At 41.2% G+C, this 23,452-nt stretch overlaps 1 protein-coding gene across 1 annotated transcript in view; it reads right to left on the minus strand.

Annotated features, from left to right (window-relative positions):
* The window catches only part of BMERB1 (bMERB domain containing 1), a 49,039-nt gene that overhangs the window by 11,359 nt on the left and 14,228 nt on the right, over window positions 1-23,452 (minus strand). Inside the window, exon 2 of the mRNA XM_050317057.1 lies at window positions 13,464-13,587. Within this exon, the coding sequence (XP_050173014.1) occupies window positions 13,464-13,587 (124 nt within the window). The remainder of the gene's footprint in view (window positions 1-13,463; window positions 13,588-23,452) is intronic.

Below are 23,452 nucleotides of genomic sequence, written 5' to 3' on the forward strand. Positions count from 1 at the left end.
CCTGGGAAGGAAAGCTCTTGGAAGACCATTCAATCTGTACTGGTACTGGGAACCTTCCTCTCTTTTCCCCCTCAGCTCTGGCTGGACAGGAGCAGTTACAGGAGTCCCAGGAGAAGTTAATGCTGCTTCTGAAAAAACCCCGGTGGATTTCTCTTTTGAAAGCTGGATACTCAGAGGGGTTTGACTGAGAGCATTATTTGTATAACTGTCAGACCTCTTTAGGAAGTAAAAAGGGCTTTTGGAAATCTTAAGGGGAGCAGCAACCTGTGGAATAGAGGAAACAAAACTCCTTTGGGTCCCCTAACTGACAAAGAAGCTGGAGAGCCCCACTGAGCCCGATTTTGCACCATGTTCTTTCCTATAAGTCAAATCTGTCAGTGCAGGACAGGCTGGAGAAGTCACACAGACTATTGTCCAGCTAACTGAAAAGCACTGTTACCCTCCCTGTGTACCTGGGGCTTTCTCAAAGGAAGGCAGCACAGTGAGGCTGTTGATCTGGGCAGAATGCAACAGCTTTTCTCTACAGATCCAACGTGGGAAAGGGACTGGAATGGCACCTGCAAAGCTGCTGGAGACATTTGCATAGTATTTGCAATATACAAACAACCTTTGCTGGGCTCTGTTCTCTGGAACAAATAATACACTCTTTCCAGTCCCTGTGAAATCATTTTTCACACTGTAGAAAAAACATCGGTGCAGCAAAAGGCAGTTAAAATATGGCAGTTTTCCCTCCAGAGCTGGGCTTTAAATGTCTGCCCAGGAATCTTAAACACATGAGTTATGAGCATGATAAAACATTTCTCTTGTTAAGAGCCCAAACCCATTCCTGGAGCAATTGCAATAGTGTTGAAGTAGGGATGAATTCTCAGCGTGCCTTCATGTATTCCTGACACGCTGCCTGCAATTCTGCTGTGCTCTTTCTCGATGGCTTATTGCAAAACACCCTCTGTATGCCTGGAGATACCACATAAGTATGTATTATTCTCTTCTCCGTTGGTATTTCGAGCTATATCATCAAAACCTAAAAAAAAAAAAAAGCTCATAATAAATAAACAGCCTCAGCAAAAGATCTTCTAAACATGTCACAAAATGACAGGAAAATAAGTGGGTCGGAAGAGTCCGCAGTAGCTGGCAGTGACTCAGCCCATTCCGTGTTTCCGTGGTCCAGTTACCAGGAGAATGCTCCGAGCGCTGTCATTCCCATATAATCCCCCAGTGAGGTGACAGCATGAGTCACCTCTGCTGAGCACCATCTGGACTGAGGGGGAGCAGGGCATGCAAACAGAGAGCAGGCCTCCCATTCAGCTGGGCCTTGGCAGGTCTCAAAGGCTGTGGAAGATCATGGGAGGCAGGACTCGAAACATTCGATACCAGACACGGAACAATTGTTTTGCATCCATAGAAATTATTCCTTAACAGCTAAATTCTTCTATCTTCTTCTCAGCCAAGGAAGAAAAACAAATTCCCCACTGTAAGACCTAGGTACCATCCAGAGACATGGATAGGAAAATAGCAAAGTTGACAGTAAAAGATTGGAAGAAGATCACTAAAAAAAAGATCACTAAACACTCACCCTAATGGTCAGCAAAAGAAAAAGAGATGGCCAACAAGACAGAGAAATAATTAATAGCTGAGAGTAAGAACTATTAATAACAGCTCCATAAGCATCAAGTATCTTTCTCATTGATTTCATGATGAGCAGAGCAGTCCAGTGTGTCTAGAGAGCTTTTCTGCCTTTGCTGAATGACTTTCAAAGCTACAAATAGATCTGTATTCCCTCCAGCATGACTGTCAGAGGAGGTCTGAGATTCTCGTTTTGTTATTGCACTAAAGCGCTTGAAGTTAAAAAAGGAATATAAGAGTGGTTCTGTTGGTTTCCTTCCCTCACTTCCAAGAGAGTTTGCAGGCACTTGGTTATTTTTAGTTCTGTTTTAATATATTCCTGTCCCAGGAGTAAAACGCTTGTAATTGTTGGAGTTTCTGAAGACTTTGATAGTGCCAGTCTAGGAGGTGGCCTAAGAATCAGGTGTCATTCTAAGTCACAAGTTGACATGATTATGTTGTGTCTGAAGGTCTCAGTACAGGGGTAAGAAGATCATCTCCTTGGTGGTGTCACCAACGATTACACTGAGCACCAGCCAAGAGCAGCCAGTAGTGATGGGGAAATTTGGGGGACTGAAGTAGAAAGATGTGTAGAAATAAAGAGATTTGCTACAGACAGAGATGGTGATGTGTTGTCAAGATGCAGATTTGAGGGACTCCAGTGGGGGCTGCCTTTGGGGACTGCAGGAGTTTAAGGCTTTGCCAAAGCTGTGGGGAATCTGCAGTGGTGAAAGTATTCTTGGAATACAAGAACACAATGAGTTTACAGAATCAGAGAATCATTAAGGTTGGAAAATACCCCTCAGATTATGGAGCCCAACTGTTGACTCAGCACTGCACCATGTCCCCAGGTGCCACATCTACGTGTTTTTTGAACATTTCCAGGGACGGTGACTCCACCACTTTCCTGGGCAGCCTGTTCCAATGCCTGATCAGCCTTTCAGTCAAGAAATTTTTCCTACCATCCGATCCAAACCTCCCCTCGTGCAACTTGAGGCCATTTCCTCTTGTCTTGCTGCTTGTTCTGTGGGAGAAGAGACTGATCCCCACCTGATGCCCCTCTTCTACGTTTGACTCCATTTTGTCCCCTTCACTCAGCTTAGTCACTTACAGCTTCTAATTATAAACCTGTGAAATCACAGGCAGCATTTAATGAATATAGAGCACGTTGTTTGAGTCATTCTGATGTGTGTTTATCACCTTGTTATTTAGCTCAGCACCTGGGGCTGCTCGGGCTGGAAGTCACAGAGCTGGCAGTGAAGGTAACAGATTGCTGCCCAGCCTGCTTGGCAGGTCAGGTTACAAACCAGAAGTCCTATGATTAACCTGAACTATTGGAGTAAGTGTGTCCAACTTCTCTTGTTCAAAGTGCTCTCTGCTGGAGGAACAGTGGATAGAAGTGCTGGAGCCCAACTTGTAAAGTAATGTTGTAATTCAGCTGTTTCAAAGAATTGAAGACGGCAGGACTCGAAAATCTCAGTCCCTGGAGGGCCGTATTTAAGGCATGTTTCTCAGAAATTCAGAACAGTGTCTAAAGATGTCTGTTTTTCATTTTCACTGACATTGCTAAACTCTCTTGGGCTTGGCTATTTCCTCTGCTATTTATATGAAGTTTGACTGTCAACTGCAAGAGGAGCTTTCCTGAAAATGCCCCGCTGTGGAGGGGAATATTTCTCCACATGGCAAAAACTGACCAAGTAATTTGTCTAAAAACATATAATAGAGAAGCCAGATTTAAATTCACAAGCATCTTAACCTCTGTGCAGTAGTGTACAGAAGACTGCATGTAAAAGAGGGGAGACAGTTGATTGTACCATCCACTCATGCAAACCAGAGCACAGGTAGCTAAAAACTGGGACATGAAAAACAGGTTGGGATTAAAGGTTACATTTGGAAATACAGTGCTAAATTACTGGACTGGAAATGGCTACAATGGAAGATTAAAGATTCTCCCTTTTCTATTAACAGCATTTTGTGACAACCACAATGTCTCATTCAATGTAGAAAATGCTATTTAAAGAAATTCTCTATTAAAGAATTATTTTCCTATCTGTTCAATAGAGATGATGATGAAAATTCCTTTTACATTTTTTCTTTTTTAAGACACAAACATCTCAGCTACCAACTCGTAAGTCTACAATTAATTAAATACTTCTCTAATTATATGCTTATCATTATACACCACTACAAAAAATGCTTTTCCTTTCTGAGCACTTCATTGCACCATTTTTACAGCTGAAAATGTAATGTCATGTTTTCCTCTGGGGTTGGTTTGTTGCTGTCAAACAGGGCAAAGGGGGTGGGTCTGCAGAGAGAGATCAAACTGAACAAAGGCATTTTTCCTTCCTCTTTGAGAGATGATCTCTGTATTTTTAGCTTGAAGTGCACAGTGCAGAACTGTGCAGTTCTGTCCAAGAACTCACATTCTTGAGGCTTCCAGGCTTCCATGTGAAGAGCTGGGAAACCCTCACCAGAGCTGGGCCTTCCAGGAGTTCTCAGTGGGCACACTGACATCCTTGGGGCTCCCAGATCCATGGCAGTCCCCTAGAAATGCTGTCCCTAATCTGAGAAGCCTCAACCTTTGACCATCTGACAACTTTCATTACAAAACCATACCATGTTGTGCCATTTCCCACCTTACAGATTCCTGGTTATTTCCTCGAGGAATCCCGATATTTGCAGGCGAGGCACCATTGCAATGTGTTTGGGATGGGAAAGGTCAGTGGGACACACTGTCCCAGCCACAATTTAATCCTGTCTTGCAGAAGAGCACGTGCCACACCAGGCTGTATCCATGGCACAGCCACGGTATCCCTCACACAGCTGGGCTTGGTGTTTACCCTGGGTGTCTCACCTTATCTCAGGAAGCTGCCAACCTGACATGTATATTTATTGGATAATATATAGCATCACACAACTGCCTCCTTCTCCACAGCATCCTGAAGTGCATCCTATGTTCCTAGAGCAAGATACAATCAGGGGGAAAAAATGAAGGAAATCACAGTAAGTGATACTGTATTGTTAAGATTCTGGAACTGTGAAGGAGAAGAGATTTATTACTCCTTTCCATGAAAAGACAGTTCTTATCAGAAAACACTGACAACAACTCTATTCATGAACAAAAATCTGGTTTTCTTGGTGTTATTTATCTGCACTACAGTAACAGCAAGGTGCCTAACTCAGAGAAAAGCACCAGATGCTTTACAAATAAGTAAACAGTCCTAAGAGAATTCCATGCTTAACCTTAGATGAGAGAAAATTGTTAATATACAGTAGAAAGAAAAAAGGAGCAGAGAAAGAATCAAAAGTACCTAAGAAAGCACAAATCAGAACACCTGCTTAACAATATGTAACCAGCAAGTTACCACTGTTATTTACCTCTCTGAGCCTCTCCTCCCTCCCACCCTTACCCAGGGTGATGCTCAGATGGTGCCACATGTGGCTTTAGGCCAGTGAGAAATCACAGCTAATGTTACATTAGTGAGATGCTAGAAACAAAGTAGCTGGCTGAAGAAATAATTAAAATTTGAAATTACCTTAATTCATAGAAAAAAAGCAATCATTGCTGCTTTTTCTCACTTGAGAATGGAACACTCCATGTGCACAGGCTTTGCAGTACTCTATTACTTCCTGAGTTCAGCCAGTAATGAGAGACTGTTTCATGTTCCCACTTTGTGTCTACTGGACTTATTGCACTCATTTAAATTAAAACATGAGATTTCTAAGTTGGTTTATTTAATGTTATCACCACCAAAGGAATGAGGGGTTTTTTTTGCAAACTGGGAGAAGAAAAAAGGTTAAAAAAGCACATAAAAAGAAAGTAAGGTCGATTTGAAGCAAGAAAAATAAAACAAAGTAGGGATTAATGATATGCTCTGGACAGCTAATGAGGCTGTGGGACTGCTAGGATGAGTTTACTGCCAGGGCAAAGTTAAATTACAACAAACTTATCTACATGAAAGGTCTTGGATTTCACGTAAGCAAAGGTAATAGTGTAAAAAATGTGAATAGATCTATGGAGAATTTGGATGGTGTAGGTATTATGAGCACTCTGGACAAGAGGGAGTCATCTAATAGTGTGTAGTGAGTGTCCAAAGACAATTTTAATCTTGCAAAGTCAATGTGGAAGTGAATTTGGCTTATTCATAGTATTAGTTTAGTAATGTAATAACCACACAGACATTAAGCAAATATTCTGTTATATTTATGATATATTTACAGATAAAAAAGGTTTAACAGGTAAAATGTTTTCAGTAATTGCCTAAAGCAACCTAATAGTGCTTCCTGTTTAATATCCTCTATTCCCTACACATTAAAAACCTGCCATTCAGGATCACCTACATGGCAGAAATAACTATCCCAACACAGCTATCTGTGGAAGCAACTTCCCCATTTTCAGCTCAAGGTCATCCAATATAGCTGGCTTCAAGTTTTGCTTCCCATCTGGAAAGCCAGCAGTATCAGGAGCTGGCAGATCTCCCAAAGAAAGTGTTTCATGATGGCAGTGGATGCTGGTTTATAGGCATTTTTCACAGGCATAGGCAGTCACTGTGGGTGATCTCACCTGTACTATTAATATTTACTGGCTCCAAACACGCTAATGTATTTTAAAATGCATGAATTTTGCACTACAAATGATTTTGAAGTTGGGTTTTGATCTGATCTGTGTCATAGAGAGGTCTGAGGTTTTGCTGTCAGGCTAACACATGCATTATCCATTTTTACAATCACGTCTTTCAGCACAGTAGATTTCCATGCCCCCAGTGATGTGAATCCTACACTGTTCTGAAGTCACACACATCCACAGCAGTAACACATTAAATGTGCAACAAAGAGGATGCCGCCTGAGCAGCTCCCTCAGCTCTTGGGTCTGTTATCTCACCAGGAAAGAAATAAAAAAGGAAGTGGGACAGGAGAATTGGGAAGGAAGAGAGAGTGTGTTCTGGAGTGGTATGTTTTGCTTTCTTTAACAGCACAGACAGATTGAACATTTACAGTTTGACCCAAAACTCTTTTTATAGTGAGCATTTTAAGAAATGAGCTGAGAGAAGCCTGAGAAGCAAATGAGGGGGAATGCTGGCAAGCTATAAACTGGTGCTTTCCTGTACATATTGTCTCCTTCATATCAATACATGCCGACTTCTCAGCTATTCTAAAAATAAACCCAGAAGAGCTGGAGACAGCATATGATGGCTTCAAGCTATATTTTCATTTCCTGGGCTGGCTGGAGAATAACAGCTCCTGGCAGAATTTTATGAAATTTCATAGTATCAGAAGCATTGAAGGAGAGATGCTACAAACAGCCACAATTTCTACGTAACATGGACATATCCCGAGGAGGTTCATCCTGGGCACTGAGTGAGGCAGGGTCTCAGGACAAAAATAGGATTTGATAATGTAATTACAGACCAAATCACAGTGCATCTGCTCTGCTGTGACTGTGGCTGCCTGAGCTAAAATGTGATTGTGCAATGTAAATTGTGGCATTACCTAATTGAGGAAGGCTTGATTTTATAATCTGGAAATTGTTTCCATATAAACTTTAGGTAATTCTTCCTAGCAAGCAGGTATTCAGCTGGAAATAGTATGGACTTCCTGGATATGAAGAGCACAGCTGCCTTCAGCTGCCCTCCTTTCCTTTTCAAAGGAGGAAATGACAGCAAGGAGCAAAGCAAAGGACACATTTACAAAGACTAATCTCTGATTTGAAATCTGCACCATGGTCTGGGAAACATCACGACCTGTTAACTGATTGCTTCAGCTGATTTTCCTTTATTTCTTTTTATGCATAAAAAGAAAACCAAGAATTATCAGAACGCTGGTCTCTTTTAAAGTATACACTACAGGATGAACTATTTCACTGTGGTATACAGTGAATAGTCTGTTAAATAGACTAAAGAGTTCACCTGCTTCCCTTGCTTTTCAAATCAAAAAATTTCACAGGACAGCTAAGAATATGTCATCACACATCTGATTTTATTGAGCTCCACCCAGCAGAATTAAAAAGCTGTGTTCTGCATTAAAGAAGCCTCATAAATTTGAAAATCAGAGATGCCAATTAGACTTTCTTTCTGTGTGTTTTTGTTTCACTTCAGAGTTCCACAAAGTCACACTGTTTAAATGTATCTTCATATGATGACACTTTGTCTTTAAGCATTTTAGTTTTTAATTACTGAAATGAGGTCTCACATTCTGCACCAGAAAGGGATTTCCACTTCTGTCTGCAAGGCAGAGAAAAAGAGTGTACAAAGGACTGCAAAGCAGTACAAAAGAGAGAAAAATAGCATGTATTGAAACTGTACAGACATTTGTCTTAAAAATTTTTGCTGTTTCATTTTTAAACAGGGTAAAACTTTTTTCCCCTGCTCTCACAGATTGTTTTTTCTGTATTTTGAGGAAGTTTTCTTTATTACAGCGGTAGGCAATATCTGTATTTGTCTAAGAGTAAACACAAGCATTCCCCTCCACCAGTGAATTCTTGGTCTGTCACTATAAAACAATGTGTGTTTTATAGTGGGACTGGGGACAGCACATCATTTGTGGGCCTGGTATAGAGGTGGGGTGAAATTGAAACAGATATCCTCTGAATTTTAAAGTCATTCTGATGGATATTAGTACATGTGTGTGTTGTTCACCAGTCAGGAACGATGCAATTTCTGGGAGCTGTCAGCAGATGTCTGTCAGACTGTTTCATTTTCAGAGCTGTGCCCCGCGGGCTGCACTGAGGTCAGGCTTGGACAGGGGTACGTGGCCCTCTTGGGTGCTGCATTTGTGGTGATCAGAGCAAGCGAGTGGTTTTATTGAAGAACTGCTGCAGGACACGTGCATTGAACAGCCCTGCATCCAAATGCTCCCCAGTTTCCACATTGCCCCTCTGGAACCGCCTCACCCTTGCTCCGCAGCCTCCCACAACAGCCAGGAGCGCTGGAAAAACACATTTTTTTGCAGGCCGTGGCTGGCAGCCCACGGCCCCCTGCGCCACACAGCCCAGCAGGCAACAAGGGCAGAGCACAGAGTTGGGGAGGAAGGATAAAAACCTCCCCAAGGTGTTGCAGGAGGGTGTGTCGGGGCAGGGTCTCCGCAGCGCCCTCAGGCAGAGCAGCCATTTTGTGTGGCTCATCTTCACCCGCGAGGGTGGGAAGTTGGCACGGCCTTGAGCGGCTCTGCAGTGGAAGGGCCCTACAAAGAACTCCTTATAAGTTTTAAAAATAAAGCATACCCCTTAGTAAAAGAATTTTTGCTGCCATTTCCCTCATTTAACAAGAATAATGAAACTGAAGGCAAGTGAGGTCTTTTTATCTGGTGAATGACTGCAGTGTCACTGAGTTACTGTTGCTGACTGGATGTCCAAATCTCTTTCTAAAGGTGGAAAAATTCTTCCTGAGGAGATTAACCTTTCTGTTGATGGTCCAGAGCAAAGACCGTGAGTAATTTTAATATACAGTACAGCAAAAAGCAACTTGCTTATTCACAGTACGACTTCCAAAGAGGTGGGGGTAAATTCAGAAACTAAAAAAAACCCATGAGTTTTGATGTTTTAACTCAATTACAGAAATGTATGTGAAGTTTTTTTCAAATATAATTGAAATCTTCCTCGCTTTGATTTTTGAAAACTGAAAATCTGGGTTGGTTGAACTGATGGTATGTTTGACAGACACAGGCTAACAGATGAGACACAGAGCCTGCTGGATATGTGTAAAAAAACCCCCTACATATAGTTTTGTCTGATTTTTTTGAATGCTACTCTATTCCACTTTTCAAGCCTAAAGCTATTAAATCCTTTCATACTTAGGTTTAATTCCAATGCCTGATTCTCAAACATTTTAGAACTTGCTTTGAAATAATGATGATTAAGTATCTGGCTTTTTTTGCTTCACCATCCCACTCTTTATTTCACCCTGACTGAGTGACTCTTCTACTGATGATGAAGTGTTCAGTAAAGATTTTATTTAGATACTCAAGTGTCACCAACTGTGAATGCTGTAATGTAACATTTGTATAGTGACGCAGGAGCAACAGGTTTCATTTTATCCCTTTTGTTGTCCTACAGAATTCATTAATCAGGCTGGACCGGGCTCTGAGCAACCTGATCTAAATGCAGATGTCCCTGCTCATTGCAGGGTGTTGGACTAGATGGCCTTTAAAGGTCCCTTCCAACTCAACCTGTTCTGTAAGTCTGTGTTTTTCTAAGGACTCCCTCATGTAGAGTTCGTATCACTTGAAGAGAGACACGTGCAGTGCACATCACAGCTGAGGAACTGCCAGAGAGAACATTATATCATCGATGATCTCACATATCAGCGGAATAGGTTTTACTAATTCACACACAGAAGCGTGAAAATTGCAAACCAGCTCCAGGTCCACTGAACATCTACAGCTTGCTAGGTTGGTTTTTTTTAATTTGAGTTTGTAAGGGGTTTTTAATGGTTGATATGCTAACCTGGAGCAGTTCTCTGCCACGTGTGCTTTGTTTTGGCAAAATGTTGACATAACAGTTTAAGACGTGTTGTTGCAGATGCTGTTTCAAACATCAGTACCGATGAGTTTTATTATTATCCCATCTTGATCTTCTTTGTGCATCTTCTTCAAGGAAAACAGCAAATTCAATTAGCAGCCTTAGAGCATGTTCCTTCCATGGACTGAACCTGCATCACTCCCACAGGGGAAGAGCTTGCTGATTTCCATCAGCAGCAGGTCTAGCTTGCAGTGTTTTGTTTTCTTAGGGTTGAGTGTATTTTTAAACACAGTGTCTGTGCCGTGAAGAGCTGTGGTAGTTGCTGGTGTGTGTAAGTATTGCTGACAGGCTGTGTGTGCCTCTGACAGGAGGGAGCCATGGCCACTGTTAGGGCTGGTGACACGCTCTGAGCACAGCTTCTCCCTTCTCCCAGGAGAAGCAGGATCTGACTACATGTGAATAAAAAGATCAGTCATACAGACAGACAGTGAGAAGAATGAACCATTACTTTAAAAAATATAGCTAGAAATGTAAGCCATGGCTGGATGTGTGACACAGAATTATTTCATCATATCTACGCTTTTATAAGAACTAAAAAATGCCCAATTTAACTCAAGAGAATTTCTATTCTGTTGCTAACAGCATGAGGGCAAAAAAGGAGAATACAAACATACCACACATTTTTCTCCATTACCATGTGTGTGTTTTATGCTTTTTTTTATAATTGAAGAAAAAGCTAAAGCAGTTGCAAGAACTAAAGAGATGTGGGTTCTCATTAAAGCTGGCCTGGAACTCCGTGGCCTGAGCGTAGGTGTGGTGCTCGTTAGCAGTGTTCAAAGTCGAGTCTGCCTTAAACCTGTCTGAGGCGGCTCAGTTTCTTGTGCTTGGTTGTATAGGCCATTCCCAGGAGAATCCACTCCTGTCAGAAGAAATCAATTACTAAAATTCATGACCTACATACAGACTTTGGTCTTGGGACAGTGGCATTGCATTACTTCAGGAATCAACTGGGAAAAAAAATATGGCCACATATAAAGTCTTCCACAGTATGTCTATGTATTAGAATGTATGTCATTTGCTTTGTTATACAGATACAAATCTTGGAGCACTGAGGTAACCATGACTTGTGCTGTTAATCTCAGCAAGAGATCATTAAAATACATTGGGTATTAAAAGATGTTTGTCATTGAAGACAAATACAACCAAGGCCCTCTGTCAGTGTAAACTACCCAGCATGAAAGGCAGTAAAGAACGGGTGCTGCTGTATTACTTGGGTATCATTAGCAACATGCTTCTCTCTGGTCAGGAATAAATTGTAAAAACATTTGTTGAAATTAGATAAAGTCAAATAGACAATTTTTTTGACTCCTGAAAGCTATTAAGGGAAGCACGTTCTAATTCTGGAGGCCTTTGTTAGTGAGAGGCTGCTTTTACCTTCAGACCTGATGAACCAATATGAAGAACTTGGTTGTTGTAAATAGGTGCAGAAAGATGGGAAGCCTACACAGGGCTGGAGAAGTCATGATCAGTGAAGTCCTGGTTTGCAGGTAGAGTCCCAGTGAGAGACAGATGCTATCTCAGCACTTCATTCAGTGGCATTAACAAACTGAATTTAACTACCTCCAGGATTAATGAGCAGTGTCAGGATGTTCTGCCACAGAGCAGGGAGCAGCTGGGCTTGAAAGGTGTGTGAATATCCCTGGAAAAGTAGTCATCTTGGCTCGTTGCAGCTGAGGGAAGGAGAGGGTCTGCGGTAGCATCACAGACCTCAGTCCCTCTTGTGAAGACAGTGGTGGCAGCAACAACCTTGGCTGTCCGTGACTCGGAAAAGACAGACTGGGGCCATCTCTGGCAGTGGCTGCCTCTGTCCCCTGCCTGCTCTGCCAGTACCTGTGGCCAAGCCTTGTGGGGACTCTGATGCTCAGAAGAGCTTTCCTCCCTCAGCCAGTGAATGGCTGGGAGTGCTCCTGGGCAGCTCTAGGCAGTGTGTTAGGAGGGGATTTAAAGCAGGAGTGGAACTGTTGCACAGGATGAACGTCGGTTCTATTCCCTTTTCAGCGAGCAATCTCTTCTGTGTTAAATCCCTTACTCAAACACCTGCTAGGCAATACAGAGTAAAGAGTGGGAGCATGGGGGAAATGAAAAGAACAGACTGGATACCAGAACAAACAGAACAATCGCTCTCATTCACTGGGACAGTTTATTTCAGCACTTTGTTTGACATAGAAAATGTCAAGAGAAGTGCAGGGTCAATGATGAGGCTTCTTCCAGATTAAATTTATGTACAAGCCAATAAGCAAGTAGTTATTTGATTATCAGGAGCAGGTGTGACAAAAAACTTTCCTGTTTACTTTATTTATACCACTTCAGCATTATTAAAGGTCAGTGCCACTGTTACCAGTCCTTATCTCCAGAGGTGTTTAAGCAGTGATTCTGGGCAGAAGTCTTCTGGATAATTGCCAAAGACAGATGCCTGTGCTGTTTGTGGGTGTGGTTTTCAACTTCCAGCAGTTCAAGTCAGGGCACTAAAATTACCCTCTGAGTGTAAGAGTCAAAATACTTTGTACTTTAGCATAAGAAAAGAGCAACTGAATTTTTTCCCTGAAGCTTCATTAACACCAAGGGTCTGAGTTGGGCAGGTTTTAGATCTACTGAAGTTCTTGGCCTGTCAGCAAAGGCATTAGTTTCTGACCTCAGATACTCACAGACCGAGGAGACTTCAAAATAATATGCTGCTTCTTAATAAGTCAGTCCTGATCTTCTAAATTCAACTATTTAGGTATATAAACCTATTGATTTCATCATCAGAACTGAATTAATATTCTTGAACCTTCAGTGAGGATCCTATTCCTGACCTTTTTAGCAGTTTTGAGAATCTCTCTTGGAGTACTGCTATTTAATTTGATATATCAAAATGTGTTTTGTGTTCATAACTTAATGCCTTCCATTTAACAAATGTCAAACCTTGGCTGCTATTAGTGCAGAACACAGTGTGCTCTCCTGTGACAAGGACTGTCTCAGACCGCTAATGAAGTGAGGAATAAAGCCTGAATTAGGTTAGACTGTGGAAGGTCCAAATCCCCTACCTGTTGGTATTTTGTTCAGACAAATATCCTTCCCACAAAGGATTGAAATCAGGTATGAAAATATGCTCTGTAGAGACATACTTCGCTAAACTTTCCTTTTGTAAGTAATAGATCTGCAAATTGCGCTGAATAAAAAGTAGTGATTTCCTTTGCAACTGCAAAAATCATTTCCCAACGGCATTTTGCAAGTGCTCACCTAACTGGGATGCTCTTTATCTTCCTCCCTTTTAAATGTCAAGGAGATAAAAGTCTTCTAAATAGCATTCTTTCCTATTTTGATTAATTTTGCATAGTGTTTTCCCAGAAGTATCGATACTTACATAAACCTGAGTTCTGATTCTCTTCTGACTAAGACTTCCCGAAGTCTCTGGATCTTTGCCATCTCAAGCTCAATTTCCTCAGGCATCATTGTTGTTTCAGCCATTGAAATGATGTCAAGTTGATCTGTGAAAGCAGAGAAAATGAATTAAGCTAGTCAAGCTGTCTTAATGGTGTTTTTCAGGAATGTAAATTAAATCACAGAGCTGGCTGATTATGGGGTAATTAATACAAGCAGTAAAAAATATTCTAGCTGAGTGCTGTGTTGACTGGTTTTCTCTACTGTTTTGCTTATTACTTTCAATGTAACCATTTTGAAATGAAAGAATCCCTAAGCCAAAGCGACAATCATTTTGTTAGTCAGACTCTGTCACACCTCTAAGGAATCCCAACCCTGTACATAACTACAGCTACAGCTATCCCTACCTGATGTCACTCAAACTGAAGGAACAACTGCAGATTGCTGCAAAACTCACTCAGAACAATTCCTTGCAACTCTGAAGAGTCCCATCTTGGTGCAGTGTAAACTGATGAATGTTTCCATCTTTAATTCTTATAACCCTTTATGCCATTGCACTGTCTTACCTTGAGCAAGAGCTAAAGCCCAGTCCCACTAGGGAGGAGCCAAAAAGGCAAAATGGAGAGGTCAAAATGTACTCAGCATGATGAAATTTGGAGCAGGAATGAAACTCCAAAATCTCCACAAACACAGTCCCTGCATAAGCTTGGTTCACAGAGACTTGTTCTCCCAAAATGGAAGCAAAAAGAAAAATATATACTACATAAAGTACATTTCTCTTATATTTAAAAATATATAAAAAATATATATATTTTTAAGTTATCCTGCTAGTATTGTCTGAAAGTTTTAGCTTCACCTGTTAATGAAGAAAGTGGGGAAATTAATATTAAAAATCACTTTTTTTCTTCAAGATAACAGAATCTTAAGGAAAAAAGCAAGAAAGATTTTGAAATGCCTCTCACGAGAGAACATCCATTTTTCATTGGTTGTTTTAAAACTCAGATGGCAAAACAAGTGTGTAAAGCCAGGCTATCTTGTGTGTCTGAACACCCAAGTGCTGCCTGTAGAAGATTGATTCTCCTGTTAGAAATCATTGTGTTTGCTGGGGTATATTTAGTTGATGTGTAGCCTGGATGTCATGAGCTTTGCATGGGCCCATCTCTCATTTTCACTGCTTGCAGCACAACTGGCTGTGGTGCAAATTTATTTGCCAAAAATCTAAGCAGGAGGTAGGAAGTTATTCTGAGGCTACCATGAATTAAAACCAATAATACTGGTAATTAGAAAGATAAACCATAAATATATGACACATACGTACGTACTAGAAAATTAGTTCTCAAGAGCTCAGAAAACAGGAAAAAAAAAGAAACTAATTTAATTGCACTCTGCAACTCTAGCTGTAAATTCCCTAGGGTTACCCCTTGGGTCAGGGCAGCTACCATACTGTGAGTTCAATAATTCAGGAGAGGAACCAGGAACAAGCCTCATGCCCTCATAATGTGCTTAAAGCCAGCACAAGAATTAGTGTGACAAGCAGAGTCTACTCTGACCCCTTGCAGAACAGTCAGAGATCCTCCTTCACATCCCACTCAACGTGTGCGTGAACCAGAAAAAACATTTTTGAGAATGGTCCAAAAATCTGCGGTGTCTTCAAGAGAATCAAAAATGTAAGCAAAGCAGCAGGAGTTGGAAGAGCAGGGAAATAGAGACCGTTAGATGTTTGTTCACAACTCATCTGCAAACTCAGAGGTGCAGCTGAACAAGGCAGCAGAGCACAGGGGAGGACACGGCCCCTGAGGAGCAGGTCAGGATTCCCCTGCACACCTTCACCACCGGGAGCCTCACAGATCACCAGCCTGCTTGTGTTTTCAGAATTTCTAAATTGCAGGATTTCTCTTCTAAATGGTGGATAACCTGCCACTCTGGCAGCAGCTGTGTGAAGGATAATTAATTATTTTTCATTAAATGGTTTGAGCTCCTGGGATGTAACCCACTTGGGAAGACTATGATAACATCACTGGGCCTTTAAGTAAAGCTTTAACTCTGCCCCAGTGAGGAATGACGCCTCTAGTTCTTTGAAACATGATTCAGAATAGCTTCACACAGAAGTCTCTCACCTTTCCATAAAAGAAAGAAAAAAACATTTTATTTAAAGAAGACATGCAGTAGTCAACTATTTTTGAGCATATATTGTTATTAAGCTTTTTTTCTGGTAATGACACAAAATTCATAAAGCATATGTGGAGACAACACTGAGATTAGTCACAGTTAGTGACAGGATGAAACTATTTTGTGTACTCTGCAATCTTCAGGATAATTTTCAGTGGCAAAGAAACAAGTAAAATAATATTACTGCATGCACAAAAAGATATTAGCATGAAAATAATTACTATATAGAAATAAAATTATCAAACTATTACATATAATGAGAGGGACTAAAGAAGTAAACCTGAAGTTATTTATGCATAATTTTGCTTCCATTTAAATGCAGACTGGTATAGTTACACTGGGTATTAACTTAATGATCACGTTTCATCCCCAGTGCACCAGCCAGAAATAGAACAGTAGCCAGCTGCGTTGACAAGCAACAAAAAAATAAAATGCCTATTAAGTCAATAAGTGAAAGAAAACTTTAAAAGAAACCTGAATCGACACAACGAGAACTGGGAGAATGCTTTCCACCTGGTGTCAATAGTTTCAGACAGATTGGTGAGGGATGCTGTGAGGAAGCAGTAATTACCAGCAAAAATCCTGCTGCTGTCACTCGCTGTGAGCGCTGATGGCTGCGAGCAGGAGGAGCTCACTGTGCTCTACAACCATTAGTGCTTTAATTGTAATCTGGGGGTTTGGTATTGTCAACTTTGTAAGAGAGCGAGCCTTGGAGAAGGTGAGGTGTATCAGTGACACAAAGGGTCCCAAATCTATGCTGCAGGAACCCAAACCTATGTCACTGTTACTCTTGTGGTCGCCACTTACTGAACCTCTACTCCATGATGACCCCAGGCAGTGTGCAGGCATCCTGCAGCCTAAAGGCAGGAAAAGCTGAGGGATGAGTTGCTCATGGACACATTGCAACTCTGTGGCAGAGCTAGGATAGAACCTGATGGATCAGGGGGATCCCCTCAGGACACTGTTTATCCTTTTCTTGCTGTGAATCTGTTGCTGTTGGAAACCATCAGTCACTCAGCCTTGAGGAGTCATCTCAGTCATTCAGCAAGGCAAGAGCTCCAGCACAGGTTAAGGGTAATGGCCTGGCTATTCTGCCACTTTTCCTTTTTTCATCTTTGACATGGATGAACCACCTCAAATGAGACTGTGATTGTTCAACCCGTGACTGCTGAGAGCTCTTTAAAGGCCTGCAGCACAGATGAGCTGCCTGGCTTCTCTAACGTGGACACCAACCTGGCTGTTCAGCCCACTCAATTACAATCCTTCAGCTGAAAATGATTTCAGGTCTTTGCTCTGGATTGGATTTAAACTGAGCAATTTGAGGCCTATTTCCACTCCCTTAAATTGTGCAATAATAAGATAATCTTTGTTAAAAAACTGTTAACGGATAAGTTTTGTCCCAAATCTGGGTCAGCACTTTTGGGGCTTTCTCAAGAATTCAGTGAAATTCTCAAAATCATCTTTTTTCACTGAAATATATTAAATGCTAATAGAGCATACACAGCACAGCAGGTAAACTCTTAATGCTGTTTCATGTATCAAAATCAAGACTTTCAAGACCACTATTAGTTGATGAGACAAAGGAGGCACAGGTCAGAGATGGATGAAGAGAGAACCATAGTGCAACTTAAAACCAGCACACTTGGTGGAAATTGAAATAGTTGCATAATGCAGAAAAAAAAATCATTATAGTACAAAATATTACAGATAAAAAAATGTTCATGTGAAAGGAATCGTATTATTCCTGTAGTTTGTCACTAGCATGTCATCTGGAGGCATAAATGACTGGTCTTGCAGCCAGATCTTTTACTATACCTTTTACTGTTGCTTCAAATGTATTCAGAATTGGGGTTTTTTCCCATTGGATTGAACCCATCTGGAGCAGGATGCAGTGCCCAATAACTAATGTGTGTAGAAAAAAAACAACCCCTACATCTAATTGCTTATTCCTAATCTAGCCTGCTGCAGCATTCTATTACTGTGAATCCTAACAATTATTAAATTTGGCATGTGTGTAGAACAGCATTTATTCAATGCTTTATGATGGAATTACCATACAAATATAGCTAGTAACTAAACACAATACAAACAGCTGCAATGTATTCTGTTCCTGGGTTTCCTGGGAGGCAAAAAAACGTTGTGCAATTTAAAATAGCTGGACTGGGGGAAGGGGAAAAGGGCAATACCAGTGTGGAAGTGATCTGATTATAATGGTGCTGAGCACATCCCATCACTCCTGCTGGTTTGACTGCCTGGTTTGGACACGGGGCAGGTGTCTGGCTTTGGGAATTGTCAGCAGAGCTCCCCTCCTTTAGCTCAGTAGCAGATTACCAAACTGAGTCTGGCCCTCAGTCCCTGTTCTCCTGCTGAGGACCTGAACTTGACTTCTCACTTGACCTTGGGCTTGCCTTGCACTGGGGGTTTGCCTGGAGATCTGGGCTGTGGCTGAGCCCTGGTGGCTGTCACCAGACCTGCTCTGTCTTCCTTGCTCGGGTCCCCTGGCCAGGGAGGAACCCGTCCTCACCCTGTCCTCACCCTGCCTGCCGTGCATGACTCAGCACAGGGTTTGTCTGTCAACCCTTCCTGTACCCAACACTGGTCATCCACAGACAGTGCTTAATGGAAACATGACTGCAGTGAGCCTTGGACAAGGAGGTGATCTTGGAGCCCTGAAATACTGGATTAAACCAGGCATCCTTTTTGCCAGACATCAAGGCACCTAGAAATCCCAAAGCTGGTTTTTTTTTCACATGCTCCACATCTCAGAGTAAACCTCTGGGCTGGCCAATTCCCCTCACAGCTTGGCTCTGCAACAGGCAGCTGTGAAATCTGGCAGCTCCAGGGAACCCTTGGCAGGAAGGATCTAGAGATGCACACTGAAAGCTGATTAAATGCCAGGATCTCTGGGAATGTCATGGTCATCAAATATCCCTGCTTCTGAACTGTCATTTGGGGAAGGAGAAAGAGGAGGCAGGGGATTTTTCTGATCCATGGGCAATTGTGGTGCATCTGTGCTTCCAATAAAGCTGAGGTACAAAGTCCTGACCACCTCAGCTCCAGGCTGTGCTGTGCAAAGATCACTCATGCTCTGAGATGAACTGCAGGACTAGAGCAGTCCCTTCACATCTATCTGGGTTCCATTTAGAAGCTCCTCAGTCAAGAGATCAGAATTTCATTGTCTGTAGAGAGACACCCTGGTACAACCTGGAGAGAAGTACATCTCTCTGAGAGGATCGAAATGAATCATCCCACATTGAAACTTGACATTTGTGGGAGGAGAGGAAATCTTGCTTTCATAGTAATGGTTGGAATCACTGTTAAAATCACCGTTGCAGCAACAGCTGCAGTGGAAATATTTTTATTATGCAACTGGAGAGAACAAAAAATACTTTCTACCATCCCTTAGGATGAGATCTGCTTTTGCAGAGATTGCTCATGGAAACGGATTAATTTCTTTTGTAATCAAAATTTAAATCTTCTGATTGCGGGATATAGTAACAGCATTAGTAAAGTCTAGAAAAGGCACAAGCAACCTAAAAAGACATCTTTATTATATGGCAAATATACCAATTTTGGAAGATTTTGTTTCAAAGTTGCTGTATTAATTAATCAACCTTTGGAAGAAGTCATACTTCAAAGTAACACTATGATTATTTCTTTTGATCTGTTCATCTGCCTCTTTTCATTCAGTATGTGACCATCTCTCAGTATTCTTTAGCATTCAACACTGAATATCAAATATAATCTGTTTCTTTAAAATATTAAATGTCTTCTTTCTGTTTTCCAATAATAGGCTACCATGACATTTTTTTTTATTTTGCAGGTGTCACCTGTAACTTGCCCTTCCAGGCAAGCAGCTATTTCTGCCTTTGAAGGAGAAGAATAAGTTTGAAAATGTCCTCAAAGTTCAGGTTTGGCTTTTCAGAAATGTGCTGGTTTTCTCTAAAACTGGCCAACGGCCTGATTATTTTGTGTAGCTGGGCTGTGATATGAAAGTCTTTAGTCCCTGCTGGGGTGAAAAAAGCATGCAGAAAAAATATTTTGTTGAATTCAACAGAATTTGAATGAGTCTTTGAACCACTACATGATAGCAAAAATACCCACCAGCGATCATTTGCCATATCATTTCCTCCCAAGGTGTATTAAATCATCTGATGTGACTGGAGATGGTTCTGTCAGCTGTGGTCTGAGTGTAAGAGCACAGTTATAATATTGGGATTTATTTTGTCCAGGTCACGAACTTAATTTTTTTCCATTATCACAGATTTACAGCCTAGATATCTCAAAACCTGAGGTTCCACTTCAAAAGTCTCTCACTCACACTCTACCATATGACCCCATTTCAAAATTATGTGAGCAAAGAATATAAAAAGCACAGTGTGCAATTGCCCACTGCACTTGCAGAATCACTGCCCGTCTGTTCCATATCTAAGAGCCTCTGGTTATAAAAAGATTCTTTTGGTTGCTTATCCTGTATGTTCTTGTTCTTATCTCCAAGCTTTGACCTTTTATTTTTTATTATTTACCTTTACAAAAAGCCTGTTGGCAGCAGTCTGTTCTGTTCCATTTCAGGCTTTTCTCTGTGTCTCACTGAGATTTCTCTGGAAATGTAAACTCCAGATTCACAGCGCTGAATTTCAGCTCCTTCCTCTAACTCTGAAAGTCCTTTTGGTTTCTATGGTATTATACTCAAAGTATGGCACACAATGACTCCTGTCACATCTGCTGTAAGTGCCTGTAATTGCCCACTGCCCAAATAGGATTCTTAGCTGCTTTCCACCTTTTATGCTGCAGTTCTGTAGAACAAGTCAGATTGCACTGAATAAAGCTGGTTTAAAAACTCAACCTGAAAGAGATCCTGCTTTGAGTGTTCTCATCCAACTACATATTCCCAAGCAGAAACAGACATTCAGTGGGAAAAGTGATTGCTAATTAAGGATGGTCTTCAGTACTTTGCTAACTAGAAGTTTTACAGTTATGTGATGGTTCCAACTTTCTAATTTTCTGCCCTTGTTCCCTATTTAAATATATATACCAGCACAAGTCCATAATGATAAGATCTATAAAGATCCTACCTCTCCCAAAAAAAGCATCAATTAAATTGTCTTGTTTGTTATCCTGTAAAATTTATAAGCAGTAATTATTCTTCGCTTTGTTTTTTGTCAGTTTATGACAGTTCCAGTTTCCTAAGTGGGTAATTATGCAACCCTTTAATCTTGCACTTCCCCCCAGGAAAAAGATCTCTCTAGTCTTAAGAAACTGCTCTGCGCACAGCAGACTTTATTTTGGTTGTAATGATACCCTGAAGAAACAGTTCATCTGGCAACAGTTGTTCATCCTGCTCTGACAATGAAGACCCTGTGAATCAGCACCAGGCAGGAGTTCTTGCAGAGATTTCATGTGATGCATTGCTCTTGATGTGATATTCAGACAATGGATCTTCAAACCTATACTGCTGTCCTGGATTATGAACTCCATGCCTTTTACCTTGCACTTAAGCTTTCAGATTTCAGCATTCTCCTGACTTGGTGCTGTCAAAATTGTGGCATTCATTTCCTTGTGGTGATGGAGATTTTGGTTACCCGGGAAGAAAGGATTGTTTATGTTAAATGATAATTCTGGTGCAAAATCAAGCAAAGGTAGAGAATAAGTTTAGACTGGGAACTAGTAACTACCCAAATCAATAACTTTCTGAAGCAGTCTTTCAAGTAGGATGTTGGAGGAAAGCACCCAAAGTTGTTTTAAACTAAGATAAGAGCATATGGCCCTTTAAATGGTCTGGCCTCACTTGGTGGTGAAAAAAACCAGCCAGGTCCTGTGAATAAGCTCAGGTATTGTCAGATTGTCTGCAGTGCAGGAGGGTGGACTCAGGAAGTTGAAAAGATTAATTTGGCACTATCTGGGGCTTTATCATTAAGGTAGGATTTAGCTTTTTGAGGTCCAGTCCTCAGCAGTCAGACACTGCCCACATAAAGGCTCCAGACTCCTCCCCCATGTAGGAAGTCACAAGGATCCATCCCATCAAATTAAACTGTCACTTCAATATCGTGCTCCATCTCTGCTCTCATATTCTTCTGTCTGGATCTGAGGGTGACAATGTGTACATGGAACTGACTCAGTACTTTGGGACAATTTGCTGCCTAATTATCTGTAACTACAACCATTTCTAGCTGTAAATCTGTGTATGATTTGGTGGGTTTGTAGCAATACCAGTACAATTTACATGTAGGTGTTTTCTACTACTGAGAGTTCTAACAGCTTTCTCTACTTTTATATGTCTTTGATTTGTGACTCCCAATACCCTGAATAGTCCCCTAAACAGTCAATTTTAGGGGGAGAGGGAGGACCTTTCCTCAGTAGTACCCTCACTGTCAGCAGTTTAAAAGCTGATACAAACCATATTTACAGATCAGGAAACAGGATTTCAGCACTCACAGCATAAATGACCAAGAAGTCAGAACTTAATATTGAACTGTTTCTTTGAAAAGATAAGATAAAAAATAACTTCCTATGAAAATCTTCCCATAAACAAGGAAATAAAACCCCCAGGCATGATTTGATTATACCACAATATTGTAAAAAATACAGATTTTTTTAGTGTGAATGAAATTTGCAGGAAGTGCTCCTGATGTAAATAAATTCAGGGTATGCAGAAGTATGTCCTCTAAGATAAATTACCCTAATGACACTTACAGGTTGGGTCTTGAAAACCCTTAGGGGCTTTGATGCTCCAATTACAGGGCTCAACCTTGGATCTTTGAAGCTGATTCCAAGACTCTGTGTAGGCAATTTGCATGCCCAGGCCAATTTCCATCACAGTCACTGATAACGAGGTTGCACACAGCTCTTCAGCAGCTTAGAGGGCAAATGCATAAAAATGAGGAAAACAGAACCAGGAAAACAGCAAAGGGAGCTGGAATTAATGTCTTTTTATAAAATCCTTTTTAAACTCAACTCCTATTGAATTAAGAAACCCCCGAGACATTATTCATGGATCCTCCGCTCAGCTGAAACCCAATGCTCTGTTTTAATATCAACTGCATGTCTGAATGGAGACAGTTTTCAAATATGCAGATTCCAAATTTGGCAGGTGTATCATTTTGGTTCTTACGGTGGCAGCGATAAGGTCACAACAGCTCACACCTTCTGATGCAAGCTGGTCTGCAAGTGACTGCTCAGTAGCCAGCTCAGTATCATCGCAGTACAGCTCCTATCACACGTTAGACATAAAAATCTAGCAACAAAGCGTCTTACTGGTGCCTCAGATGTACTGACAGAGCGTAAAAAGGATTTGCTCACTTACAGAAATTTTTCAGAGCAATTACAGCACACTGGAAGGGCATCACCATGATGGGTGTGACCATTTCAGGCTTCAGCTTTCAGTATCCCCAGTGCCTGAACTGAGCCACAAACTCTCCTCAAGACCAGTACAGTCCATTTGCAAATCAGCCTGTGGTACCTCACCCAACCATTTCTGTTGTGCATAAGGAAGGATTAAGTGGGTTGGAGTGGGATTTAAAGAAAAGCTGTCCATATAATTAGGTCTGCAGAGAATTATGACAGACTTAACAAAGTACTATAATTGAACTGTGCAGGAGCATTTTCCAGACTTCCTACTGTTATTTCCAATTTTAAATAAACTCTAGTTTGGGTATCAGCACCACGTTCCTTGTTGTCAGATGCTCTGACAACAGGATTTTTCACACATTTGGCTGGTGACTTTAGGTGAGGCGTGAAAGCAATTTCTCCCAGACCACATTACATGTCAGTCTGAAACTAAGCAACCTAATTTGTCTTGCTGTA

This window comes from Myiozetetes cayanensis, unplaced genomic scaffold, assembly GCF_022539395.1.
Source record: "Myiozetetes cayanensis isolate MyiCay16 unplaced genomic scaffold, myiCay2020 scf20-37, whole genome shotgun sequence".
Classification (NCBI taxonomy): Eukaryota; Metazoa; Chordata; class Aves; order Passeriformes; family Tyrannidae; genus Myiozetetes; species Myiozetetes cayanensis.